This window comes from Lampris incognitus, chromosome 9 (genome assembly GCF_029633865.1).
Source record: "Lampris incognitus isolate fLamInc1 chromosome 9, fLamInc1.hap2, whole genome shotgun sequence".
NCBI lineage: Eukaryota > Metazoa > Chordata > Actinopteri > Lampriformes > Lampridae > Lampris > Lampris incognitus.
Genome location: NC_079219.1, coordinates 21,222,038 through 21,236,305, shown reverse-complemented (window position 1 = coordinate 21,236,305; position 14,268 = coordinate 21,222,038). Strand labels below are relative to the sequence as shown.

The following is a 14,268-nucleotide window of genomic DNA, read 5'->3' as shown; positions in this document are numbered from 1 at the left end:
ATTGCACAAATAAACATGGTCCTCGTCCCCAGCAATTAAAATAACCAGTGAATTCCAGGGTGCCCAACTGTCCCGTATTAGCCGGGATGTCACTTATATCGGGCCAAATTGATTTGTCCCATACGGGACCTCCCCCTTGTCTCGTTTTTGACTGCTACTCTACCCTAACCACTAGAGGGCACTCTCACTGTTGTATCAAATCTGATACAACAGCAGTAGCAAGCAGCAGGTGCTGATCACGGCGGGTGATCACCTGTCATCATCCAATCACAGGCCCCCTCACGCGCATCAGTTGTACATGTACAGTAAATGCGCCAATTCCTTCAAAAACAGAAAAAGTTCCGGCAATGTCTGGTGCCGTTCAGTCGGTTGGCCATGTGGAAATATGGATTAACCTACAAATGTGGATAAACCTGCGAAAAAGAAAAGACTGTGCAGCTACAATAAACAATGGGAAGTAAAACAAAAAAGAGACGTGGGTTAAGCCCGTCAGCGGTAACTCAACGAAAGCCTTCTGTACTTTATGTCGCAGGGAATTGTCAGTTGGGCATGGAGGTGAGAATGACCTGACTCAGCATGCTCCCTCAGAAATGCACAAGAAGGCCACACTAGCTAACGGTGCAAGCAATATCGGTGCACTCTTCGTGGCATCTACTGTGGAAAATGACACGCGAAGGCTGTCTCTAAATCCAGCTGTTGGTCGTCTCCTGCAGAGCTGGCCAGCTCTCACCTCATACTTCAGGTCCCTTGGGGAGACCTGTCCTGCAGCACCTAAGAGGATTTTTGAGGACGAAGAAAAAGCCGGAGCTGCTGAGATTTATCTGTGCTTTTTCCACAATGTGTTTTTGACACACTCGTTGGAAAGCTGGAGGAAACAATGCTCTGCATCACAGAAGTTTGCGAGGAGGTGGGAAAATTCAAAGTGAAGATGCTTCAGTGGAAACAAGACAGCGTTTTGGATACCGGACCAAGCAGCTGATCGACAAACAAGTGTCAGCACAAAGAGCGAAGCAGCAACAAGACTTTCTGACTTTCTTTTTCTAGGACTCCGTCATTGCATGTATTGAGAAGTGGTTTGATTTCTCATCAGAAAATGTAATGATGAAACTGAAATCGATCGGCCTGCATGAGGCGCTCTCCTTCACTGACCTGGAGCAGGTGGTGGCTGCCCTCAAAATGACAGACAGTGAGTATGGATCAACTCTATTTAGAGTTTTGTGCGAGCAGGGAGGAAATACAGAAAGCCAGACAGGATACCACAAAATCCACCAATGAGAAGTGGGTGGCAGTTTTCCAAAACATAGGGAAAGCCAACTTGATCAACAGGTTCAGGATCATCTCATTTGTCCTCAGTGTGCCAGACTCAAATGCCTTCATAGAGAGGATTTTCTCTCTGATGACCATTAAATGGTCAGACTCAAGAAACACATGCAGCACAGAGCTGATCAGAAATGAACTACAAATATCTGTGAACTGTGACTTGTCATGTAAGGACTTTTCTCTGGCTGCACAAAAGGACAAAAGACTGCTTTAATCGATCAAGAGCAGCAAAAAATAGCAATGGAAAAAGTAGACTTGGTGAGCAGAGGCATACCCCTCTTTTTTCCATTTGCATTTAAATGTTGTTTTTGTTGTTGTTGTTGCTGTGAGGGTCCAAGTTGTGATTTCCATCTTATATATAGTTTTAGTGAATAAGCATATGAAGCATTCATTCCCCACCACTGTTTGTGTGCAGAGGGTGCATCTTCTGTGAGTCTCTGCTGTTTGATTCCTCTGCAAAACTACAGCATACAGCAGCTATTGTTACTTCTAGTTTGCTACTTGTAGGATTAACAAGAAGGGGATAACGTTTTCTAACCTACAGTGCAAGAGTCACAAGTCCTTTGACTTAGACTAATAGTAAAGGTAATAGGTAATGGTTCAAATAAAGGACTGTGTTAAAGGTACCTGCTGTAAATTAACAAACTATTATTAAACATACCGTATGTTGCCAAGGCATGAGAGTTGTGTATTGATCTTTAATTTGACTGTAAGAAATTAGCTATCATTATGACAAATGGCTTAAAACAATAACTGTATATTCACACAACACCATACTACCCACACTGCCATGGCACGCCACCTTTTGTCCCTTATTTGGTAGTGTAAAAGTTGGCAACCCTACATATAACTCATATCTGAAAAGCACGAGTCATGAATTATAACTAGTTTGTGAACTGTCCAAGCTGTCCGAGGACCATCAATCTATACCCTAGTCTAATGAGGGATTAAAGAAGTAATATGATGAAGGCCTTACACAGGTTAGCCTAATTGTAAAAATTTGCAAACTGTTTAATGGAATAAATGAAACAAAGCACTCATTGTCTTTAATCTCTGTTCCAGGTTAAGGAGTGGCTGCTTCAGCTAAAGGGGTGGGGGAGTCATGATGAGGGAGAGCGCTCCTCTTCTTCTCTCTTTGGTGCTTCAGATTGTGGAAGGTCAGAAAATATTCCAGTTTGAAGGAGCTATGAGGTGCTGCCTTTTCTATGAGATGGTGTGTGTGTGTGTGTGTGTGTGTGTGTGTGTGTGTGTGTGTGTGTGTGTGTGTGTGTGTGTGCGCGCGCACGTGTGTGTGTGCGTGCGTGTCTGTGTACTCGTGCACTGCTCTTAATTTGTGAAGCATCCTGCGCCTCTCAGTTTTGGACCACCTGCGTCCCTGCACCTGTTTGTAAGGATCTCTTGTAGCAAACAAAATTAAATTTGCGTGAAGAATTGGTTGGTTTTTCTTCTCTCCGTCAGAGACCCTTGTCTCTCTCTGAGGACAGATGATGAACTCAGCATATTTACACATGTCTGTGAAGCCAACCGCCTCTGTTAAAGTGAATGTGTGGCAGCTGTAATTAAGCGTGGGTTTTGAGATGGCCAAAAGGCAACTGTGAGTGCTGATTTAGTTTTATTTTTAGTTGCGTTTGAATATGAATGAATAGATTAGAAATGTTGAGCTAATTCCACTCTAGTGCATCGCCAAGCACCTGGGCATTTGTGTCGGGCAGTTGTGATGAGTTGATTATGTTTGAAAGATACACTATAGAGTTTAGCAATGTATGTCAGTTTTTCCTCTGTATAACATAGTTCTTTAATAATTTTAACGATGTGCTTGTACACCGATCAACCAAAACATTAAAACCACCTGCCTAATATTGTGTAGGTCCCCCTCGTGCCGCCAAAACAGCCCTGACCCATTGAGGCATGGGCTCCACGAGACCTCTGAAGGTGTCCTCTGGTATCTGGCACCAAGACGTTAGCAGCAGAGCCTTTAAGTCCTGTAAGTTGCGAGGCGGGGCCTCCATGGATCTGACTTGTTTTTCCAGCACATCCCAGAGATGCTCGATCAGATTGAGATCTGAGGAATTTGGAGGCTGAGGCAACACCTTGAACTCTTCCATGTTCCTTAAACCATTCCTGAACAATTTTTGCAGTGTGGCAGGGCACATTATCCTGCTGAAAGAGGCTACTGCCATCAGGGAATACTTTTGCCTTGAAGGGGTCTACCTGGTCTTGAGGTAGGTGACACATGTCAAAGTAACATCCACATGAATGCCAGGACCCAAGGTTTCCCAGCAGAACATTGCCCAGAGCATCACATTGTTTCTGCCTCCACCGGCTTATCTTCTTCCCATAGTGCATCCTGGTGCCATTTCTTCCCCTGGTAAATGACGCCATGCACCCAGCCGTCCACATGATGGAAAAGAAAATGTGATTTATCAGACCAGACCACCTTCTTCCATTGCGCCACGGTCCAGTATGTGCCCATTATAGGCACTTTCGGCAGTGGATAGGGGTCACCATGGGCACTCTGACCGGTCTGTGGCTATGCAGCCCGACACACAGCAAGCTGTGATGCACTGTGTGTTCTGACACCTGTCTATCATAGCCAGCATCAACTTTTCCAGCAATTTGAGCTACAGTAGCTCTTCTGTGTGATTGGACCAGACGGGCTAGCCTTCACTCCCCATGCATATCAATGAGCCTTGAGCGCCCATGACCCTGTTGCCGGTTCACCGATTGTCCTTCCTTGGACCACTTTTGGTAGGTACTGACCACTGCATACTAGGAACACCCTACAAGACCTGTCGTTTTGGAGATGCTCTGACCCAGTCTTCTAGCCATCACAATTTGGCCCTTGTCAAAGTCGCTCAGATCCTTATGCTTGCCTATTTTTCCTGCTTCCAGCACACCAACTTCAAGAACTGACTGTTCACTTGCTGCCTAATATATCCACCCCTTGACACATGCTATTGTAATGAAATAATCAGTGCTATTCACTTACCTGCCAGTGGTTTTAATGTTTTGGCTGAGCGATGTATGTCATGACAATATAATGTAACACCAATGTAATGTGTTTGCCACACCGATGTAATGAAAGGCCATTTTCCCAGACCTCTCCCTTTGCAGTCAACAGTGTGTGTCTAATGTGTAAAATAGAGCTGATGCAATTTGAATGCTTAAGTTGTGATTTATTACCTGGCAGTTTTTGCTTGTGCTCACATATTGTGTGTCAATAGATGTTATTTTCCCAACTTGTTTTTGGCCAAGGCTTTAAAAAGGATATCTGTGGGCGTTCGGGTAGCGTGGTGGTCTATTCCGTTGCCTACCGACACGGGGATCACCGGATTGAATCCCCGTGGCGAAACTCCTCACTGTCAGGTGAAAAGAAGCGGCTGGCGACTCCACATGTATCGGAGGAGGCATGTGGTAGTCTGCAGCCCTCCCCGGATCGGCAGAGGGGGGTGGAGCAGTGATCCGGATGGCTCAGATGAGTGGGGTAATTGGCTAGATACAATTGGGGAGAAAAAGGGGAAAAATCCATAAAAAAAGAAATGGATATTTGTTAAAATAAATGGGGATAGACAGAAATGTTGGGTTTATGCTGCTTCCTCTACCAAGGACAAGAAGCAGTCTGTATCTAATAGTCAGACCTGAGTGGCCTCTGAGAGGTGCTGATGGCATGGCCATCTGGTTGTCAGGATGCTGTTTGCTGGCTCGCGTCACTCATCTATAAAACTGGATATTACAAGCTGGAACAGAGAAAGTTAGACATCTATTTAGACTGAAAGTGCACATTAAGCTCAGGATTTAAATTCAAGGCATTTTGCCAGCAGCCTTCTCCAGGGTGGCAAAAGGCGACTAGACAGGTAAATGGTTTAATTGCTGTGACCTTTCAGATGCAGACGTCTTGCTGACTGAACTGTCATCCAGATGTCAGGTCTTGTTTGCCATTTCTTCACAGTGATAAAAAGTAGTCCAATGATTTCCCCCCCGTTTCTTGAAAGAGTGGGTATAATTATCGGGGGGGGGGGGGGTTCATAATATTGTTTCCTTGCAGGGATCAGTTAAAGGTGACTCAAAGTGAATTAAATCTTAATTTAATGTACATAATCTAATCCAGTCTAGCTCAGTCTAGTTTCCTCTAATTCAATCTAAATGTTCTATTCTTTTTCATTCTATTCTAAATGCATCTAGTCTAATCAAGTGTGATCTAATCTATACTGATTTATTATAATGTCGTCTCATAGTGACAGGCTTGAAGTAATGGCTCATTAGTTGTATATTTGAATTTGTGTGAAGTGCCACATATATGAGGAACCAGAAGACCAGTGTGCTGTGTAAATATGTACTGTATTAGTCCATGGGCCAGAGCCCAAAATTTCCTATTTCGGTACACTCAAGGTGGCAAAACTTACTTATAATTTTTGGAAGGATCCATGTCTGTAGATGATATTTTGGTATGATAACCATTCCTGAGTGGCAGCTGTATCACAGTTATCAGCTCATGAAGTTAACCACCCCCTAAAGTAAATTGCATTTTAGACGCTGGTGCATATCCTGGTTTAGCCTCATGGTCAGGACATTTTTCAATGTTCTATAATATTGTCTTTGGTATCATTTTAAAGGGGACCTTCTTAGCTTTCATTCAAGCCCTGTTGTGGATATTTCTCACAAATATAGAGGTCACTTGAGCTCTTCAACCCGTCAATAACACACATCTTTCTGCAATGTTCGCCTAAACTATATACTTTCTTTTAGCCCTGTGGCATCTAGGAATATCAGGGACACAAAACACAAAAACTGGAATACTCACAGGACTGTAAAGATTCAGGAAATGTATAATATACCCATACTATTTCATTGTGTGAGGTGATTGTGAACCTTAAATTAGAAGGGCATTATTACTAAGAAACTAACTAGACCAAAGCCAGTTAGTCCATGGGTCAGACCAGATATCGATATCACCCAAGGTGACACAACTTCACTGGTGCCATTTTATTTGGTACACTAACAGAAGTAAAATAATACATGATAACCTTTCCAAATGAGCAGCTATTTCATTTTTCTTTCAGGAAGCCTGTTTCTGTGCCTCTCACGATTGTGTATTTGCCCAGATTTTTACAAATATAGCATTTCAACACCCCTGGTACTGATTAGCCTAGCTTAAACTCTGGGACAGTTCTTAGTTGGCCAACAACCAAGGATAACCAGTACTGTGTACTTCCATTCATTGTGCTAAGCTAGGCTAACGTGCAGCCAGATAGCTTTCTACTAAACACATATAGAGGAAACTGGTATCTATCTTCTTGTCTCACTCTGGAGAAGATTGTAAGCTAATTTCCCATAATGTTAGCATGTTCTTTTAATGTATATGTTAATATGATTAGTTAAAGTGGCTACGAGGAACTTTCATCTTGTGTTGATTTTAGCGGCCTCATGTGGACAAAATACAGCTGTTGCATAGCAACTAGGTAATGTATCTATTTGTGGCTATGTAAGATAAATAATGGTAATATGACGCTGGTGAAGCAAAGTAAACTTTGTTTTAGTAGTGTTCAAGTTACATGTATTTGTTTGTATGTGGCAGGTGAAAACTGACTGAATATGGCCACTGGTGAACAAGCAAGTTTTTACCCAATACCAAAGTGCCCACGGGTGGAGTGCATTATCCACTGTTCTGATGATACAGATAAGCTGGTTTCACTACAAAGTGTCGACTCATGGAGAACTCTGCTCAGGGCAGCTCAGATACGAAATCATGCACCAGTTTTGAAACTGGCAAAAGACATTCCTGAGGGACAGATTCCAGCAATCTACTACCACAGAAAGTGTCGCAGTATCTTCACTATGAAGCAAATTCTTGATGGCCTCCTTGCAAAAGAAAAGAAAAGTTGTGTCTCTGCTGAAGAGAAACAATCTAAGAGAGTAGCTCGACATGCTCCAAGTACATCTAGGACTTATGATGCAGAGTGCATATTTTGTCAGAAAAACAGCAAATATTCCAAGAGACAGAATACGAGAGAAGTACTGGTGCAGTGTCGAGAACTGCGAGCTGATGCAAAGATCAGGAGTGCAGCCACAAAGAAAAGGGACAGCAGAATCCTTGCCATTGTGAGTAGAGACCTTGTAGCAGCTGAAGGGCACTACCACAGGTCATGCTATAGACTTTACACCAAAGAAGAGGTTTCCAAAGGAGAGGTTGCCAGCAATGAAGAGGATGATGCTGCAGCCCAGTATGAAGCTGCTGTGAATAAGGCATACAATGAGCTGTTCCTCTTCATCAGGATGGAGCTTTTTGGCAATCCTCAAGTGATGACAATGACTGATCTCTCTTCTAGACTGGTAGCTTCAATGAACTCCCAAGGCATTGCCCAAGTCAAGGAATCAACCAAGAAGCACATAAGGCGAAACCTGGAGAGTGAGTTTGCTGGAGCCTTGCAGATATTCCCTGATGAGAAAGGAAAATTCCTCCTCTATCCCGATAACTTGTCCATGAGGGAACTTGCCAAAGAAAATCAGTCTCTCAAAAGGGAGCTGCAGACCCTGAAAAGTGTCAGTGCACAAGATGTTATAGCCAAAGCAGCCATCAAATTGAGAGCAGACATTAAAAGTCAAGATGTTCCTCAAACCTGGCCGCCTGAAGTCAAACCAGAAGCAGAATGTCCTACCATTCCAGAGTTGCTCATTATCTTCCTGTACTCTCTACTCACAGGCTCAAATGATCCTGATCATGCATCCCAGAGAGTGCAGTGCCTTCTGCAGTCATTTGGCCATGACATAGTATATGCAGTGACATGTGGAAATACCAAGCCTTCCAATCACATTGTTCTGCCATTCAGTGTCAAATCGTTGACAGGAAATGTAGAGTTGATAAACATCCTCAACCGACTTGGTCACAGTGTGTCCTATTCACAGATGGAAGAGATCAACACTGTCCTGTGTCTCCAGAAACTCTCATCATCAGGGAGTGGCATTGCCCTTCCAGCTAACATCCATCCTGGCATATTCACAACTTTAGCCTGGGACAATATCGACCGTCTTGAAGAAACTGTCAGTGGTGAGGGAACATCTCACAGAGTCAATGGGATTGCTGTGCAAGCAAAGCCAGTCAACCCACTTCCTGTCCAACCCATGCCCACTGTTCCCAAAACAAAGAAGAGAAGCATTGATGGACCCCCACCAATGTTACCAACTTACGACGCTGGACAACGGGTAGGGCCATCACAAAGCAAAAAGTCAGATGCCGATACTGCAGCCAATACTAAGCTTGCCAGAGAGAAAAACCTTCTTTGGGTCCTAGCACGCATGTCACAACAAGAAGAACAGTCAGTCAGCAGCTGGACAGGCTTCAACATCCTGACTCGAGGAGAGATGACGGTCATCCCCGACAATATAGGCTATCTGCCTACCATCAATGCTCCAGCGACACAAATGTCTACTGTCAACGAGGTGCTTAACCAGTCACTGAGCACCATGCAGTGCTTAGGCCTGAGGAAGATTGTCTGTGTCTTTGACCAAGCCCTGTATGCGAAGGCTGTCGAGATCACATGGAAAGACCATGACAAGTTCCATGATATCATCGTTAGGCTTGGGGTATTCCACACCATCTGCACACTGCTGGCAATAATAGGAAAGCGTTTCCAAGATGCTGGACTCAAAGACCTCTGCATTGAGTCTGGCATGATTGCAGAAGGCTCAATTGCTGGTGTTATGGATGGCCGCAAGTACAACAGGGCAGTGCGACTACACAAGCTCCTGTATGAGGCTCTCGTGCGACTGACCTTGAATGGTTTCCTGTCCTGGTTGGAAGAAACTCACAGGAATGACATGGTTCACCTGAATGAGACACTGAAGACCATTGACAGCCTTGGGAAAGAAGTCTCACAACATGCTTTGAAGGAGGTCCTCGAACAGCTCTTGTACACGCATCATGGATCTATTTGAAGTCTACCGTGAGTTCCTTAGAGGTGGAAACGGCAGCCTCTCGAACTTCTGGATGTCCTATTTGGACATGGTTGAAATCTTGTTGGGGCTCATCCGAGCATCCAGAGAGGGAGACTGGATGCTACACTTGGCTAGCATTCGAGCAATGATCCCATGGTGCTTTGCTTATGACAGGATGAATTATGCACGCTACCTCCCCTACTACTACGCCCAGATGTCTGAGCTGCCCATCACACACCCAGATGTGTACACAGAATTCATGGAAGGAGGCTTCTCAGTCCAACTGGGCTCCACCAATCCCTTTGGCCGAATCCCTGTTGACCAAGCTATAGAAGAAACGGTGAACAAAGACACCCAAACAGCTGGAGGGACAAAGGGATTCAGCTTGAAGCCAGGAGCTGTGACCAAATATTATCTCACAGCTGAGTATAGAAGCATGTACCTCAGACAGCTGAGAGACCTGACAGGTCAAGGCAGGTGCAAATGGTCTCATCCAGATCTACAGAGTCCAAGGATCAAGAGAGATGAAGCAGATGTCCAGTCTCTCATGGACCTTATGGAGAATAACTGGCTCAATCCTATGTCCCCTGATGAGATTGATTTGGTTAGCCTCTCCACTGGCAACATGGCTCCACCTGATGTGACCATAGATCTCTTGAGAGCTCTTGAGAAAGGAGAAGAGGCCTACCAAGCATTCCAGCAAACAAGGTTAGATGCAGACCCACCACCTGTGAAATTCCACGACAAGATGACCAAGCAAAGTCTGAAAACATTCTCCAATGTCCGCACAAAACAAGCTCATGGAAAGAAAGCACAGGATGTGGTTCTGAAGGCAGATAGAAACCTTTTCAGTCACATGATCCTGGTGGCTGAAAGCAGGAAGGTGAATCTGAAGGATGTCCTTGCCTGCCCATTGGGCCCACTACCATGGGCACTGGCAAATGCTGATGGGTCCTTACGAAAAACAAACAAGGCTGCACTTGCCAGAGAGCTTGAAAAGAATGTATCTCCTGCAGAAGACATCCCAATCCCATCTACTTCCATCATTGATGGGATGAGCCTGGTCCAAAAAATGAATGGCAACAACAAAACCTTTGCACAGGTGGCAGAGTCAGCCTTGACCCAGGTCCTCCATGAGGGAGCACAGAGTGGGAGGATTGATGTTGTTTTTGATGTCTATCACCAGACTTCGATCAAAGATGCTGAATGACTGAACCGGGGTGGAGACATCACTCTCCAGTACAAGAATCTTGCAGGGGGACACCACGTCCAGCAGTGGAGAACATTTCTGTGCAGTTCCTCCAACAAGACCAGTCTCATCAAGTTTCTGGTGGAAGAGTGGAAACTCCCACGATACAGAGCTATGCTGCATGGCAAGGTGTTGTACATGACCTGTGAGGAAACCTGCTACAAGTTGACAGAAGATGGGTGTGAGGAAGCAGCAGAACTGCACTCCACACATGAAGAAGCTGACACCCGTCTGCTCCTGCATGCATTGCATGCAGCAAATGCGGGCTCAAAGTCAGTTATCATCACAGCTGAGGGCACTGATGTCATGGTGCTTTGTCTTGGCTTCCAGAAGGACATCACCTGTCCCATCTACCAGAAGTGTGGGACTCAGAACCGCACACGGTTTGTCGACATCACCAAACTGGCAAGTTCACTTGGAGACAGCATCTGTGACAGCCTAATTGGCTTACATGCCTTCACAGGCTGCGACACTGTCAGTGCATTCGCTGGTCGAGGGAAGCTGAATGCCCTGAAGATAGTGAGAAAGCACACTTCCTGCCAAGAGACTTTTAGTCAACTGGGACAGACATGGAATGTGAGTGATGAGCTGTTCCAGAAAATTGAGCAGTTCACCTGTCGGATGTATGTTGCTAATAGCAGCACTGCTGAGGTGAACAAACTGCGTTACCAGCTCTTCTGCACCAAAAGGGGAGAGGTTGAGTCCAGCCAGCTGCCACCATGTAGAGACTGTCTCTTTATGCATGTTCAACGAGCCAACTATCAGGCAGCAATATGGAAGTGCTGTCTGCAGGCTAACCCTGTGGTGCCAAGCCCTACTGAGTATGGATGGACAGACGATGAAGGCAAGCTGGCCATTTACTGGATGCGCTTCCCACCTGCACCAGATGTGGTCTTGGAAATGCTAACATGCAAGTGTGTGCATTCATGCAAAATGCCAAGCTGCATGTGCCTGTCAAATGGACTTCCATGCACAGACATGTGCAGGTTACAGACCTGCAGTAACCAAAAACAGCAGGATGGTCCAGAACTCGACTTTGAACTTGGGGAGTCAGATGATGAGAGAAACGAGCAGTTTGATGAATGACAGTGTGATGATTCTGATGGTATTACTGTGGTAGTAGTCTATTGATGCACAGGATGTTGATTCTGGACTTGGTTACCCAGAGCTTGATAACAATAATGTAACCATATTCACATATACCCATTACCCTACCCATTACCATTACATATACCCACTAATGATATGGGATTACATGTATCATTGACTAAGTATATGTAAATGTCAATGTTGTTTAAAATATTGAAATAGTTCATTACCTCACTATGGTATTCCTTTTTATCATGTATTTTGATTGTGTATTTAAACAAATGTATAGAGACCAGTTTGTGACCTAACTGGCTTTGGTCTAGTTCTCATTTAAGGCTCACAGTCACCTCACACAATGAAATAGTATGGGTATATTATACATTTCCTGAATCTTTACAGTCCTGTGAGTATTCCAGTTTTTGTGTTTTGTGTCCCTGATATTCCTAGATGCCACAGGGCTAAAAGAAAGTATATAGTTTAGGCGAACATTGCAGAAAGATGTGTGTTATTGACGGGTTGAAGAGCTCAAGTGACCTCTATATTTGTGAGAAATATCCACAACAGGGCTTGAATGAAAGCTAAGAAGGTCCCCTTTAAAATGATACCAAAGACAATATTATAGAACATTGAAAAATGTCCTGACCATGAGGCTAAACCAGGATATGCACCAGCGTCTAAAATGCAATTTAGTTTAGCGGGTGGTTAACTTCATGAGCTGATAACTGTGATACAGCTGCCACTCAGGAATGGTTATCATACCAAAATATCATCTACAGACATGGATCCTTTCAAAAATTATAAGTAAGTTTTGCCACCTTGAGTGTACCGAAATATCGTCTGGCCCATGGACTATATATTTTATAAACTGGTGATGATCTTTAGTGGCCTCAAGTCTTTTTCTAGTATAGGAAGACCTGAGGAACTGGTATTTACTGGATCTGGACTCTGTTCTTGGTCACTATGTAAGCAAGGCACTGACACTGCCTGGATTAGGGCCTCCATTTACTCCACCAATGTGAAAAATTTACACTTGATATAATGAATGTACAGTTAGGCAAGGTAGCCTTTGGATTAGTAAGACTGTTCCAAGTTGAAAGGTCACAGGTTTGATCCTGACACCAACAGCGCGTCCTGTACAAATTCCTACCTGCTGCTAGCACTGTAGACCTGTTAAATATAATGACAATAATAAAAGCTAATAGTAATAGTGCCATATGTTCTTTTCCAGCTGCAGGACTGTCTCAGTGCTGGCAGGGGGCGAAACTCCCTGAGGCAGTAGTTTCCCCGATAGTGCAGAGCAGCAATATCCTGCGGGTGCCCAGTGCAACATCTTTGGCGCAGTGCGTGGCCGCCTGCTGCGACATGCCAGACTGCGACCTCGCCTGGATGTTTGAGCGCCACTGTTATATCTTGAGCTGTCAGCAGAGGGAGAACTGCCGGCCCAGAGAAAGACCTGGGTCGGACTCCTACCTGGCTTTCCTGTGGCGCACGCCACCCCAGACTCTAGTCCTGCAGTCTCTGGTCAGGGGGGAGCCCCTGGCCCAGTCATCTGAGGCTCCAGGGGATGTGGAGGCCTTGAAAGACCTAGCCCTGTTTAATAGGGCCCAACAGGATTTAGGTGACCCGGGCATGATGGATCCAGAATACCTTGAGGGAAGCCCAGAGGAGCGAGGCATGGCCGGTGGAGGAGGCGGTGGTGGCTCGGAGGCGGAGCTGCCTCCCAGTTGGAGAGACAAATCCAGTGAATCTGAGAGCAAGGATGGTCTAGGGGAGCTGCCGACAGAGACCAGCCTGTCTCAGAATAGTACCCCCTCAGAGGGGAACACAAGCCAGGAAGCCCAGTACAGAGACACGACTTCAAATCCTACTCCTCAACAGAAAGAAGTGAGCATTGGTAGATGTCAAAATGAATTGTGAATAAAGTAAATGATAGTTATTCATAATTATATGTTGCCCACACGACACAAACATTGGATCTATGTGAGCAGAGCTGTTGGCTGTCAGAAAACACTACCATACAGTACATAGTATATGTTAGTTTGAATAGAGATTTCCTTTTCTTATAAAACAAAATCTTTAGAAATTCTTTAGAAAACTCCTGGTTTTCAGCAAAAATTCTTTTAATTGATCCAATCCCTTGAAGATGATTATCACCTGTGTGTGTGTGTGTGTGTGTGTGTGTGTGTGTGTGTGTGTGTGTGTGTGTGTGTGTTTGCATATGTGCATGTGAGTAAAATTCAATTTTGCTTATTTCTCAAGAAACATTCATAGCATAGTTCTCTCTCTTTCTCTCTCATACAGACTCACATGAGAGAGAGAGAGAGAGAGAGAGAGAGAGAGAGAGAGAGAGAGAGAGAGAGAGAGAGAGAGAGAGAGAGAGAGAGAGAGAGAGAGAGAGAGGGGATGATGAATAGATTACCTGTTCTGTTTTTCTAATTAGAATTCTCCTCAATTTTTATTCAGGATGGTGAAGTCCACAGCAAATCAGAGGCCAGCACTGATACCATATCAATCACGCCATCGCCACAGAAACCCACTCCTGATGCCACCCAACAAAACCTTATAAGGACCTCAAGCCCCACCCAGGCCACGCCCCATCCCCCCAGTGCCCTGCCCGTGGCCACACCCACAGGGCCCGGTAAAGCTAGAGAAATAGTGGCTGTTATGGAAAGTCGTGT

General features: G+C 44.8%; 1 protein-coding gene across 1 annotated transcript in view; it reads left to right on the top strand.

The window, feature by feature from the left end:
- Nucleotides 1-549: 549 nt before the first annotated feature.
- kiaa0319 (KIAA0319 ortholog) overlaps nucleotides 550-14,268 on the top strand; it is a 44,786-nt gene continuing 31,067 nt past the window's right edge. The window contains exons 1-4 of the mRNA XM_056286945.1: nucleotides 550-555; nucleotides 1,045-1,186; nucleotides 12,819-13,474; nucleotides 14,054-14,228. Coding sequence (XP_056142920.1) covers nucleotides 550-555; nucleotides 1,045-1,186; nucleotides 12,819-13,474; nucleotides 14,054-14,228 — 979 coding nt within the window. The remainder of the gene's footprint in view (nucleotides 556-1,044; nucleotides 1,187-12,818; nucleotides 13,475-14,053; nucleotides 14,229-14,268) is intronic.